At 43.0% G+C, this 13,952-nt stretch overlaps 1 protein-coding gene across 17 annotated transcripts in view; it reads right to left on the bottom strand.

The window, feature by feature from the left end:
- CACNA1C (calcium voltage-gated channel subunit alpha1 C) overlaps window positions 1-13,952 on the bottom strand; it is a 657,076-nt gene that overhangs the window by 249,324 nt on the left and 393,800 nt on the right. For all 17 annotated transcript variants that reach the window (XM_053662750.1, XM_053662779.1, XM_053662780.1 and 14 more), the window contains exon 5: window positions 9,973-10,112. In XM_053662750.1, the coding sequence (XP_053518725.1) occupies window positions 9,973-10,112 (140 nt within the window). The remainder of the gene's footprint in view (window positions 1-9,972; window positions 10,113-13,952) is intronic.

Raw genomic sequence — 13,952 nt, 5'->3', positions numbered from 1 at the left:
ACCTCTGGACTTATTGCCACTGTACTGGGGAGCTGCAAGCATGAAGGCATTTGTCAAAGGTCACATCTTATCCATAACTATGTCTAGAATTAATGATTTAAAAATTCTCAGATCACTGCTGTTCTCTGTTGTTGAAGCACAGAATGATACTGCTCAGAATAATTTCCTTAAATGAGGAAACAAGGTCAGAAGTCAAAAGGGAAGGTCACACTACTGGCTAGACTTAGAGCCCTGTTCTCCTTACTTGTGAGCCCAGAGCACCTCCCTCAACAAAACAAATCCCTCAGGTGACAGTAGTACCATTTCTCTTCAGTCCCTGTGGCAAAGGGGTTCATGAACACTCAAAACATAAAGGAATCAACACCAGAACCATAAGCTGTCTTCACTCTCTAAATCCAGATGGGGACCCAACTTTGAGAGCTGTGTGCTCCTCCTTAGAGCAGGGGTCAGAGTGCTGAAGGGTATATCCTGGACCTGGAAAAGAGTCTGAGGTCTCCAATTACTCTATTACCCCATCTTCATTACTGTAGGAGAAGCACTTGAGATTGTATTTGCCTCTATAAATTAGGAGCAATATCCCTGCCTTCCTGCCTTCCTGAACATGGGGCTGATTAATCAATGAATAAAGCTCTTGGAGTCTGAAAGCCTGGCACTGATGCTGTATAGTGCTTTTAGTTGGTGATAACCCTAACATTCATCACCACCTACATTCCAGTCTCAAATCAAAATGGGATCTTTTTGTCACTGGGAGAAATGTCTGTGCACTTTAGTAAATTTGCAAAGTTATTGTGTGATTGAATGCATTCTTTGTTATTATTTTGTAAGCTGTTGTATGTAGAATACCACATAATAGAGACTTTCCCAATTTAGTCACATTCTGTTATTGATATTCAATAACTTCTCAGTAAAACTCCAGGCAGCAGGACCAGAACTTTTGAAACACACTCATTGTTTAAGTGAGCTAACTTTGCTGCATCTGGGTCATCCATCTTTCTTTTCTGTTTACTGCATGCTGTGGCTTATCGCAATCCATAAAGTCTCTCTTGAAGAGGTAGATTGAAAAGAGGCATTGTTGCTAGAAGCTACAAGATTTTGCAGGTAAAATCTCTTTATGTATGGAATACCCATTATAAATATCACTTTGTAGATTAACTGAGGCAAAATGTGAAGCAGGGAATAGAAAGGGTGTCAGCAGAGCTGGGACTGTAACTGCATCCCTGAACTCCAGTCCAGGATTCCCTTTGGAGGCATCTGGAAGGAAGAGGGACAAGAGCTATCAAATCAGAGAGCAGGGCTGCAGTGGAAGATCAGAAATAACACTGGACGACATGGGAGAGGGTGAGCATCAATTCCTAGATGTAGTGAACATTAAATATATTGAGAGATTAGAGCAGGGAATGTGGGATCCTATTCTAAATTCTCCTTTGTGTCTGACAGGCAAGCCAGACTCTTCAGAGCAAAGCCAGTAAGCCAGCCTGTTCGGAATGTTAACAGGTCATGCTGTTCCTAGCTGGCCTCCAGAGGGCTCTGCTCCACCCTAGCAAACACAAACCCAGGGCTGCGGAAGGTGGGGGGGGGGGGCGGGGGGGGGGGGAAGGTGGGCAGGAACAATGAGGTTCCCTGGGGCTTGCTTCCCTCTTGGAGGGGCTGTGAACTGCTCTGTATATATGAGGGAGGTCCAAAACCTCCAAAGACTACAAAACCAGAGGGTCCCTTCAGGATTGCCACTGGTCTCAGGTATAGGAATCAAGAGTCCTGTCCACCTGCCACCAGGTAGCTCTGTGTGACCTTGAGAAAGCTATTTGACTTGACGGGCTTCACTGTTCCTATCTGAAGAATGGAAACTTGGTTGGACCAGATAGCTAGTCTCCTCTCTGGCAGACATTCTAACTCAGGAATAGCACTGTGAGATGAACACAGGGAACAAGGTTTTATACTTTCTGCTTCAGTGAAATAAATGGTAGAGAAGTGGGCCTGGAAGGTGCTGCACAAGGATTTCTGAATGGGGTGGGCAGTGGAATGGGCAGCCTGTGGATCTATGAGAAGTACAGTAAGAGTTGGATGTATGCGTGACTTTCTGCCCATGACCCTGTTGTTGCAAGTAGTATTATGTGTTCCCTCATTTATGCCTAAGGTCCTCTGACATTTAAGACCTCTTTAGAACAAAAGGAATAAAAAGGCACAGGAAGCAAAATAGAAAGTGAGGGGGAAAAGAGGGCCAAGTCCAAGGACATGAAAGGAGAAAAAGAGCAGAGGATGGAAAGGCAAGAAGGGTTATCAGCTGGTGTGGAGAGGAGAGGGGGAAGATGACGCAGAGGACAGCCAATCCAGGCCCTTCAAGTTGCAGATGTGGGAGAGGGGTCCAGAGAGAGAACTGACCTGTCCAAGGTCACCAAGGTGGTTAGGAGAAAAGGTAGAGCTGGAGTCTGAGTCTTCTGTTCACTTCACTTATGGGTCACTGCACTACTTGCATCATGTGACAATTTAGGGCATTAAGTCACATTAGCCAGGAGTAAAGGGAGGTCTGAGATGATGATGACACAGGCAGTGGAAAAAGCTGGTAAGGGAAGTGGATCTGAGTCTCTGATGTGACTGAGAGATCTTCTCTTTTGGACTCTTTCCAAAATGTATAAATTTCAGGAGCCTGGTTACTTGATTTCTGCATATGAGCTCTAGACAGACTTTCCCCCATTGAATCTGGAATGCAGAGATGTCCTTAAATACAAGTGAGAGTTAATGAGCTGTTTGCATTTGTAGGGACAACTTCTGGTACCCAAGCCCACTCCCCCACTAACAGTGTGGACCCCCATGGGCCACAGAGCATTGTCTTGGGAGCAGTGATGGTGACTGCAAATCCACAGTGGCCTGACGTACCCAAGAACAAATTTCAGGCAGAATGGCATGACTACTCTTGAACTATCAAAGTGTGAAAACACTCAGAAAAGTTGTTTTCAGCAGCTCTGATGTGCCCTCAGTGGGCTTGATTAACTGGTAATGTTAACTAATCAGTGTGGCCAATTTCAGTTACTAAGTCCCAGGAGGGGAGACCCATTCCAGAGGAAAACCTACATCACTGGATGAGAGTGGTACACCTGGGTATTTGGGCAAGCTTTTCCCTTTTTAGCAGAAAGTCTGAAGTCAAAAACCCATCCTATCATTAACAATAAAAATAGAGTGTTAGGTCTCCTACAGCATAAGATCTCTAGCAGACTGCTCAGAGAGCAGGAAGCCCAGGCCTGGCCTATAGAAGGAAGGTTGTACAAGGCAGAAGAGTGTGGCTGTTTTGATCTGGTTCTGAACCTACTATGGCTACCAGCAACCTGTATCCAGGCTGGGTTAATGAACCTCTCTGGTATTCAAAAGTCCACCATCCATTCGGACATTCTTTAGGGGATTTCTGAGACATTTAGCTATTTCTCTGCAGTACAGTCTTTTAAATGTTTTCAATAGAGAGAGAATAGCAGTGGCTGTTTAGAAAACTGCCTATTGGCTTGGATCCCTGGACCCACAGTTCTCCAATGACTTCTCTCACCTGGTTCTCACTACTTTTGGGTCCTCACTACTTCCTCCTCCATAGTGGTTTAGTTCACACAGAGACATAGGTGCTGGCCTGGGCTGGCCTGTAGCGGTGACACAAATAAATAAAGTGTTCTCCACAAATATTCTTCCATCTTTATCCCCACCTATTCTACATAAGCCTCAAGGCTCATCTCAAATACTGACTTCTTCATAAACTTCTCTGGACTGCCAGGGTCCCTAGGAACTTGCCCCTTGAATCCATTTCAACATCTATGCAATCAAGTAACCATACACATGCCTTTCTGGTGTTTTTAGTCTTGGGTTGATATTTAACTCTTGAATATTCTTTATCTTTTGTCTTGATAGTGCTCTTGTCATGTAGTTTCTATTTTACATGGGTAATGCAATGTAATGTAATGTAATGTAATGTAATGTAATGTAATGTAATGTAATGTAACAGCTACCATTTAACTAGCACCTACCATACATAAGGAACTGTTTAAGTGCTTTGCATGCATTAATTAATTTGGTTTTTCTAAAAATATATGAAATAAGTTCTCTTATTATTCCCATTTTAGATGAGAAAACTAAGGCACAGAGAGGCTTAGTAACTTTTCCAAGGTCACAGGGAAAGCTCATGTTCAAAACCACTGTCTGAAGTATCTGCTGGTGCCTTTTACATGGTATCCATTTACTAGATACTTGTCAACTATTGGTGCTGATTTGTTTTCAAAAAACAGTTCTAACCTCAGGAAGAATGAGTTTAACCCCTTTCCACATGTGGTCATCAGTGCTCTTCACTTTTCAATTAGGAAGCAAACCCTTGTGTAATCACAAGCTGTTTTCTACTCTGTGTGCTTCCAGATATAACACTTTTAACTGAGAAAGAGCTAGCCTTAAAAAAATCATATCATAGGAAAACACATATCTCATGAGAAGTCTTTAAAGCACTCAAGTACTTTGACAGATGAAGAGAGTGTCCCATGAACCTCTGTTTCCAATGACTTATTTAGTGCTGGGCTCACAGAAAGTGCTCAGTAAGTGTTCATGGTAAGTGGAGGGTGTTTCCCAAGGATGGCATTGGTCTTGCACAAAGGTGACCAACTGTTCAGTCTCCTTCATCATCAGACCAAGGCTGGGCTGCTGTGTACTTTGTCAAAGACCTCACAAATCTAAAGGACACTTTCTCACCTTCTTCTGCCCTTTATTCAGTCCACTCCAGAGAGTTCTTCTCCAAGAAGGGCATATGGGATTATATGGAAAGGAGGAAATGACCCTTTACTTATTGCTCCATGAAGGTACTCCTTGTACATACATGACAAATATTTAACCACAACCCTCTGTATCTATTGTTCATGTTCATTGTGCAGTGTTTATTGTTCCATCTGACTTGTCTATTGGTACAACCTGCATGCTTCACAGCAGTTCTACATGGAAGATCAGGGCTTCACAATCAGTGGGAACTGATTTCCTTCATTGTGCAAGAGTCTCGATGAAGCAAAGTGGACAGATCTGGCAATTACACAGAATTTCATTGAAAGAGTCAACTCATTTCTATGTCCACTGTGAAATCAACCCTTAAACCATACAGTCCACCTGTGCCCAAATCCAGGACCACAGTCATGATTTCCTGGAATACCCTCCCTGCTTATCCTTCAGGACCCACCCCAACTGCCATTCTCTTAGAAACCTTTCCTGACTCTATCCTCACTCCCAGAAGTGTGGTGCCCCAAAAACATGCTCATCATGGAACTCATTCAATCTTACTTGAGGGATTTTTTTTTGGTGTGGAGGGGCACCTTGCAATTTTTGTTTCATACCATCAATTCTATAACACTTGTTCTTCTACAGTTCAGGCTCTTTGAGAATGCACTTCACATCCAACTCATTCCTGTATCTTCTGGGATGGGTATAAAATCTTACTAAATTAGGCACTCACAGGTTTTGTTGAACAAATAAGTAAGTGACTCACGGACTTGTACCCTCCCCATCATCTCTTCCCTTCCATAATCTGTGACCGTAAGATTCCAATGGTATTTCATACACATACAGACATTAAAAAACTAATGGCAGCTTTTGGGGCTTAGTGTTACAGATCCCACAAACCATCCAATTAACTTATTTGTTATGAGAAATAACCATTTCATTATCTATACATCTCCTATGTGTATGTATAAATATCATACAATTTTCATGAAGACTAAATCAGGTAGAAGAAAAACCTCTTGGGAAAGCTAAAAAAGGCACATAAATGGAAAGTCTTTCAGCACTAGCATCATTTTAGTGAGCCTCTTAGTTCTCAGTAACGGTTATGTGTAACAATGCTGCTCAGCCACCAGGGACCTGAGTCAGAGTACCCAGTCATTCCACAAAGAGGATACAGCAGTGATCAAAGCAAAAACTGTCCTCATGGAGGTTACAGTCTTTTGAAGTGAGTGGTCATAAATAAACAAGTAAATATATAGTATGACTGATGTTGAAAAGTGATATGAGAAAAATAAAACAGGGAAGGGGCAAAAATGTGAGGAGGCTGAAATAGGTGGTGAGGGAAGGGCTCTCTGTTAAGGGGACATTTCACAGAGACAGAAGGAGGTGAGCAGGCCAGCCATGTGGACAGCTAAGTGAGGGCATCCAGACAGAAGAAGCAGCAGGTACAATGACCCCAAAATGCAGTGAGCTTGGAGGGTGGGATGCACAGCAAGGAGGTCAATGAGGCAGGCAAGGAGGGAGAGAGAGGATGGAAGGAGATAAGGTCATGGGGAGGAGGCGATCACATAGGGCCTTGCAGACTTTAGGTCTCACTCAGTAAGGAAGCCTTGGGTGGGGGGGAAGGTTCTAAGAAGAACAGAGACATGTACAATATGTTAAGAGGACCATTTTGACTGCTCTGTCAAGACTAGGCTGTGACAAAAAGCAAGGGTAGAAGCAGAGACTCCTGTTAGGAGGCTGCTATAATTGTGTGGCTGGCACCCAAGTAAATGTGGATAGGCAGGTAGGCATACAAGTCTGCAGTTTAGGGGAGAGGTCTGAGATGGTGACACACAGTTGGTGGTTATGAGAAGATACACAGATAACATTGAATGCCATGAGATTAGACATGCTAACTAGGATCTGAGTATAGATAGAGAAGAGGTCTGAGGATTGATCCCTGGAACCCCCCAGTGTTAAGAGGATGAGAAGGTGAGGGGGAAATCAGCAAATAATTCTGAGAAGGGAAAACAAGTGAAGTAAGGACAGGACTACGAAACAACCGTATTCCAAAAGCCAAGTGATCACAGTGGTTCAAAGATAAGAGATGCCCCAATGCTGAAGGCAGATCAAGCAAAATGGCATGAGAACAGACCACTAGATTCAGTAACATGGAAATCATGGTCTCAACAAGAGATGCTTTGGTGCAGCGGTGAGGAAGAAAGCCTGAGTGGAGTGGATTCAAGAGAATGGGAAGACAGAATGGGAGATAACAGGCGAAGGCAACTCTTGGGAAGAATTTTGCTGAAATAGAAAAGGAGACAACCTTAAGTTACAGCAAATGAGAGAAAGAGCCATTCGTCTAGGTTTGCAATATAAAAGCTATTGCTGACATTTTCCTAGATAATATCAGCCAAACTAATATAGTGCACACACTCACCTTGGTCTACTTCAGTATTTCAAAAAGTCACACAGATACTATTCTATGAGAAAGGGTGAGAGGCTAGATTAGCCCTTTCTTGAAGCCCCAAAAAGAGCTATTCCCTTTCTATTGGTCACCCACAGAAAACAAGACATGGTTGTTAGCCCTGTGCAGAAGCATAGAGTGACCTTTAAGGCTGCTCTTCACTGCAAAACCATCTCAGTGTTACCACCTTTCATGACAGAAATATATCCCTGAACTGCATGGAAAGTAATATCAGAGCCTTATATTTGAGGGGCTTTATCATGTCTTCACATTTCTGATGAGAGAATTCCAAAAAGTATTACCTGTTCCTGACCACAATAATACAGTTTCACCATTATTTAAATGCATGTGGAGACTAGACACCTTCTTTAGGAAGTTTCTCCTACAATGGAGCCCCACCTATTCTATCTAACTCTCCCTTTTAATGCACTAAAGCATGAGTGGCTCTCAACCATATGCATCTCTAATTAAGAATCTCTGTACTAGGGTAATTACAGTAACTAGTTGTTAATAACAATCTCTTCAATTCCTCTGTAATAGGCTGTAGTATTTGTTTACAACTTTGCCCATGCTTTTCTATAAACACAGTATATTTCTTTGTCCCATTATCTTTTGGAACAAAGATAGCCATGTGACCTGCTTTGGCTACTGGAATGTGAGCAGCTGTTTTATAAGACATATTTGAGCAAAACAAAATGTACTTATGTGATTTAAGCCTATGACACTTTTGTGAGCATCTATCTGCCCTCTGCCACAAGAATGGCATGGTCTGTGTGCTGAGTGCTCCTTCAAAGTGGACTCTGGAATGAGATGGCATGCAGAACCTGGTTGAGTCCAGAACAGCTGCAACTGGCCAACATCCTCATGTACCACAAGACAGGTGTGTTTCTGTTTTTAAGTCACTGTGAGTTTGGGATTGTTTGCTTTTGCAGTGAAAGCTGGCTGATACACTCTTTTATTAGATTGTTCTATTCCTCGAGTGAAGGAACCATATTTATTCTTTGTGATATGTCCCCATACCCAGCACAATGCTCTGAAATTGGGGGCCCCTAATAAGCACATACACAATAGGGTAAGGTTCATTATGTTCATTGCAGCTTCGTTAGCTAAAGTTTGAAATCAATTCATGGTTCCTATCACTGACACATCAGCTGCACCATCATGATAAGCTCCTTAAAGTCATGTTTAAAGCCATTCTCACCCTGCCTTCTCACTCCTTGATTTTGGTCTACTGAATTATGGCTGATTGACCAAGAAAACTCAAATAATTTAGGCTTCACAAAAAGGCAATTGGGTCTTGGCAATCATACACACTATTTCTATTCCTAGACATCCCAAATGGTTAAAGCCAAATGAGAGAGAGAATCTGCTCTAAATGCATTTGTGTGACTTAGCTCTAGGTCCAGTTTAAGACAGGCCATCAGCTTTGCCCAGGGGTCCTCACTACAAAGAAAAGAGTCCAACTCTTTCTTCATTTATCCAGTAAATTATCCTACCTTGTGCAGAGACCATTTAGGCACTGTGCAGAAATCAGAGACAATATAAGGCAGAGTTCTGGGCTTCAGGGGACTTGTAATTGAAGAGAAAGGATGTATGTGTAAAAGTCTAAGACAACCAAGAGTTAATTCTTTACAAGAGGTCTTGTGATATGGTAGGAAAGCATTAGTTTGAAAGTCAGGAGACCTGGCTCTAGTCATGCTCTGCTACTGGTTAAGTTACTTTGACTTCGAGAACATCTTTTCACTCTTCTGTGCATGAAAAAAGACTGAACAGTTTAATGTGAGGTCCTTCACATTTCTATGGTTTTATGACTCTAAGAGATATCACCAAGGAGTGTAACGTCAACAAGTGCTCTGTCCCTGATGTAGGTGGTAAAGGTGGGGTGTTCAGAGTACCTCTTTGTTTTCCTGATCCCTGACTCCCAAACTGGTATGCTTTCAGCCTGGTCACAGGGATCTTCTCTGACTTAATTCTTGAGCCAGATCTAATGGAGCTGACCTGAGAGTGTAGTCTCTGCAAACAAGTCCAGAATTATGCTCAGATACCACAAATCAAACTATCCAAAAGCTGATTTAGTTCCCAGGAGCAACTTTGGCTGGGGTTTCCTGCAGCTGATGCAGGTGTCTGAAGCTGCTGTGTTCAGTGCCCAGGACTCACCCATGACAGGGCAGATTTCTGGAGGCACTGTGGAGAGTGGTCTGTCCGTGTGACTGGTGACCTGAGAAAGAGTATCTTTCTAACTCCTTTCTGCTTGTGTGAGATTACTGAACCCCCTAGACCCCTTGAGTAAAACCAGTTCTCATTATGATTGGCAGAATCCATAAAGAGGGCTTCTGAAGCCAGAGAGGCCCTCTTTCACAGGAAAGGAGGAAGCAGCTAGAAGAAATGGAAAAATACTGAGATTAAAGTTAATTTCATTGGTTAAAACACCCTGCAAGCCTTGGGGGTTAGCTGTGTCTGCTCACCTAACTCTTTTTGCCACAAATGTATTTAAATTCCCAGCCCAGAGCCTTGCAGGCACTGCTCAGATGGCCAGAGGGTTGTTTTCTCTGTTAGGCTGTCTTCATTTGGCTGTGTGAGTGCTCTCTTTTTAAAATTTTTTCCCCAAGTGTTTACAAGGAGCTGAAACCACAGTGTGTTTTAATGGACTCACATTAGAATTGGGTTTTTAAAGCAAAGGAACTCATTTAGGAAAAACCTCCATTAATATGAAATCAGGTTCCTCTGCAAAGTGCTCATTGCATTAGGGCGAAGGAAAGTGGGGGTGGTGACAACATAAGAAGAATGGCTCTACTTACTCGGGACTCCAGACACCAGCCGCAAGGGGCGTAGCACGCGGAATGCCCTCAGTGCCTTCACATCAAATCCAGCCCCTTTCCCTCCTAGAGCATTTGCCCCGTCGGCTTTGGTTGCTTGTTCTAAAATTGCACTAAAAAGCCTAGAAGAAAGGAAGGAGAGAAAGGCGCCGTCAGGACAGTTTCTTTGCCCAGCTGGGTTCTGAATTCTCCGAAGGGAGCCTAGGATAGCAGAGATTGTAACTGTCTCCACTCCAGGAGCAAGTTCTGAGACATCTGTCCAGGAGAGTCTGTGACCATCAGAAATTGACAGTGTGTCAGTGTGGGTATTACCCTGGCCACAGGCATAACTACCACCCAGAGAGCTCTGAGGGAGGCTACAGTCAGACCATTTGCCATCATAAAGCTGTGAGAACACATCTGGCTTTGTGTGAGCTAAGCAGCCCTCAACAGAGTAAAAAGCAAGTGAAATTTGCTGCCAGGGAACCCCACCCCTTTGTGGTGCCCTCTGACCCCCTCCATGGTATCATAGCTCCTGCTCTCATGTGGCCTTGAGCCACATTCTTTCTCCTCCCCATCTCTTTGATTTGTACCTAGGCACAGATAAATGATCCCAAAGAAATCTATTTTGTGCTGGCACATAACAGATGTTCAAAAGAAATATGCATATGTTGAACAAATAAATGATGATCGAGTGGTTAAATGAGTAAGTCTTCAGTGGAAGCAAATCCATGCATTAAGGTATGTAACCTGAGACATGGAAATTTCAGCTCTGTCACCCTTGTGTTTCTGCTGATATATCCATTCCTCCAACAAACGCAAACACCTGCTATGCACCCAGCAATGTTCTAGACACTGAGGCTCCAGCAAAACAGACAGTCCTTAATTTCTTGGAGTTCACACTCTAGTAGAAGAGTCAGAGACTAAACCAAATAACCAGTAAATGAATACCACATTTAGAGAGTGCTAAATGCTAACACAACAAATGCAGCAAGGAAAGGGGATCTGGAGTGGCCAGGGTGGGAGACCTTCCTGTTTGATATCAAAAGGCTGGGAAAGGAACTGGCTCCTAGGCTGACATTTGAGCAGAGACCTAAAGAAAGTGCAGGAGTAGGCACAGAGCTATGTGAGGTGTCTGCTCCAGACAGAGGGAGCAGAATGGTAGTACGTTACAAGGACAAAAGGTAGGGTGGCTGGAGCAAAACAGTAAGTGGAGAACAGTGGGAGATGAAGTTGGAGAGGAAGTGGGGACCCTATGGTTTTCTCTGAGTTAGAAAGCACTGGGGGAGTCTGAACAGGAGAGTGACATGATTTGACTACAGTTTTAAAAGAATCCCTCTGATGCTGTGAGAAGAGGAGCCTGCAGTGGGACAAGGCCAGGAAAGGCTGCTGTACTAATCCAGGGTGGGAGGCGTAGACCGGGCAGGGGTGGTATTGGAAATAGTAAGAAATAGTTGGATTCTGGATTTATTTTAAGGTAGATGTGATGGGATTGGTTGATGAACTGAATGTGAAGTGTAAAGAAGGCAGAAGAATAGGCAGAAGGCAGAAGATGAAATCAGGTTCCTCTGCAAAGTGCTCATTGCATTAGGGCGAAGGAAAGTGGGGGTGGTGACAACATAAGAAGAATGGCTCTACTTACTTGGGACTCCAGACACCAGCCACAAGGGTGGTGTCTGGACCATTACAAGGGTTTTGGCTTGAGGAACTGGAAGAATGAGTTATGGGGATGCACATCAATGGTTCTATTTTGAATGGTGTTGTGAAGTTTGAGTTGTTGTCAGTTGGCCATCTTGAGTAGACTCTATTGGGTCTGGAGTTCTGGGGTGTGAGGACTCCAGGCTAGAGAAAAACATTTGGTAGTTGTATAGATGGCATTAAAGTCAAATCCTACTAGATTGCCCAGGAGGCTGGTGTAGAAAGTGAAGATGTGATAGGACTGAGCCCTGGGGCTCCAACATTGAGGGGTCAAAGAGAGGAGAAAGCAGTAAAAAGGACAAGTAGACAGATGGTGGGCTGTGAAGGAAGTGGTTGTGAGAAGGCAGTGATTAACTGTCAAGTGCTGCACATGGAGCAAGGTCATCATCAGCTGTAAAGGACGGACACTGACCACTGAATTTAGCAAATGAAGACTACTGAGACCTTGAAAACAGATTTTGGAGTGATGAGGACAAAGCCTAACAGATATGACTTCAAAAGAGGATAGGAGGAGAAACTGAAGACAGAGAGAATAGACAGCTCTGTCCAATAGAAACATAATGCAAGCCACATATGTGAGCCACATATGTAATTTAAAAATTTTAGTAGCCACATTTTAAAAAGTTAAAAAAAAAATGAGCCCTGGCTCATGTGGCTCAGTGGATTGAGTGCCAGCTTGCGAACCAAAGGGTCATGGGTTCAATTCTCAGTCAGGGCCCATGCCTAGGTTGTGGGCCAGGTCCCCAGTAGGGGGAACATGAGAGGCAACCACACATTGATGTTTCTCTCCCTCCCTTTCTCTAAAAATAATTAAAATATTTTTTTAAAAAGTAAAAAAAAGAAAAGAAGAAACAGGTGAATTAACTTTGATAATATATTTTATATAACCAAAATATCATTTCTAAATGTAAATATAGAATTAATTGTCACTGTCCTTTGTTCTAAATCTTCAAAATCTACTGTGAATTTTGCGTGTATAGCGTATCTCAGTTCAGATTGGCCACATTTCAGGTGCTGGTGGCCACATCACATGTGGCTGGTGGCTACTGTACAGACAACTCCTTTGAGGAATTTTGCTATAAAACAGAACAGAGGAAAACTGGTGGTTACCAAAGGGTATATGGATTCAAGAGTTGTGTTAGTTAATTAATTAATTAAATCCTTGCCTGGGAATATTTTTATTGATTTGAGAGAGAGAGGCGGGGGGAGAGAGAGATACAGAAACTTTAGTCGGTTGCCTCCTGTATGCACACCAACCGGAGATTGAAACAGAATTGAAATTTATATAAGTGCCCTGACCGGGGATCAAACCTATAACCCTTTGGTACATGGAATGACACTCCAACCAACTGAGCCACCTGGCTATGGCTTGTTTGTTTTTAAATGGAGATACATCAGCATTTTTGTGTATGATGAGACTCGTCTAACAGAGACAGAGAATTTTATGATGTAGACACACAAAAAAACAATTATTGGAAGGACTGACATCCTTCAGTAGTCAGGATGGGCACCAAATGCACATTCAGGGATGCTGGCCTTATATAGAGGCAGGGAGGTCTATTATAGTTCAGGTAGGGAGGCACATTATAGGCTAACAGATATGGTTGTGGGAATACATAGAAACTTTCTTTTGATTGCATCTGTTACCCCAGGAAAATATGGAGCAAGGTCATCATCAGCTGAAAGTGTGAATGGGGAGGAGGTATTGGAAGTGTGAAGAGAAAGCAAGGGTAAAGAAAGTAAATGAGTGAACCAGTAGGAACATGTAGCAGAATTGCCAGGAGTCATAATGAGCCTATTTGGAGGTTGGTGGTCATAAGTGTAAAGTGAAGCCCATCAGCTCAACTTTGCATATTTCTCTACCCCTTTCAATGGCACAGCTTCAAGTACTAAACAAATAGATCTCTCTATCTAGTCAGATTTTATTATGACTGTTGAACAATATAAATGAAGAAAGGAATAGAAGGTGATTATAAACGCAAATGAGGGCTTACAATGATGGGACATGGCATCTGAGCTGGCTGGAAGGAAGCATGCACATGATGGCAGTAGGGACAAAAGGAATGTGGCAGGATGAATGTATTGTTGGAGTTAATTGCTAGAGGGGGTGAACTGGAAAAATGGGTAGTACTGTTTAGAGAGTAGAATGTTTGGTTTGGGTTTCTAGAGATGGTATAGTTATTAAGCACTGTAGGGATATTGGCTATGACCATGGGAGTGGGCAGCTGAGATAATATGGATCCCCAGGGAAGAAGCTATTGAAGAACCAAGAAGACACTGGATGG

The sequence above is a fragment of the Artibeus jamaicensis genome, unplaced genomic scaffold, assembly GCF_021234435.1.
Source record: "Artibeus jamaicensis isolate MK-2021 breed Jamaican fruit bat unplaced genomic scaffold, CSHL_Jam_final contig_1028, whole genome shotgun sequence".
In the NCBI taxonomy this organism is placed as follows: Eukaryota; Metazoa; Chordata; class Mammalia; order Chiroptera; family Phyllostomidae; genus Artibeus; species Artibeus jamaicensis.
This window is presented reverse-complemented; position numbering and strand designations above follow the sequence as displayed.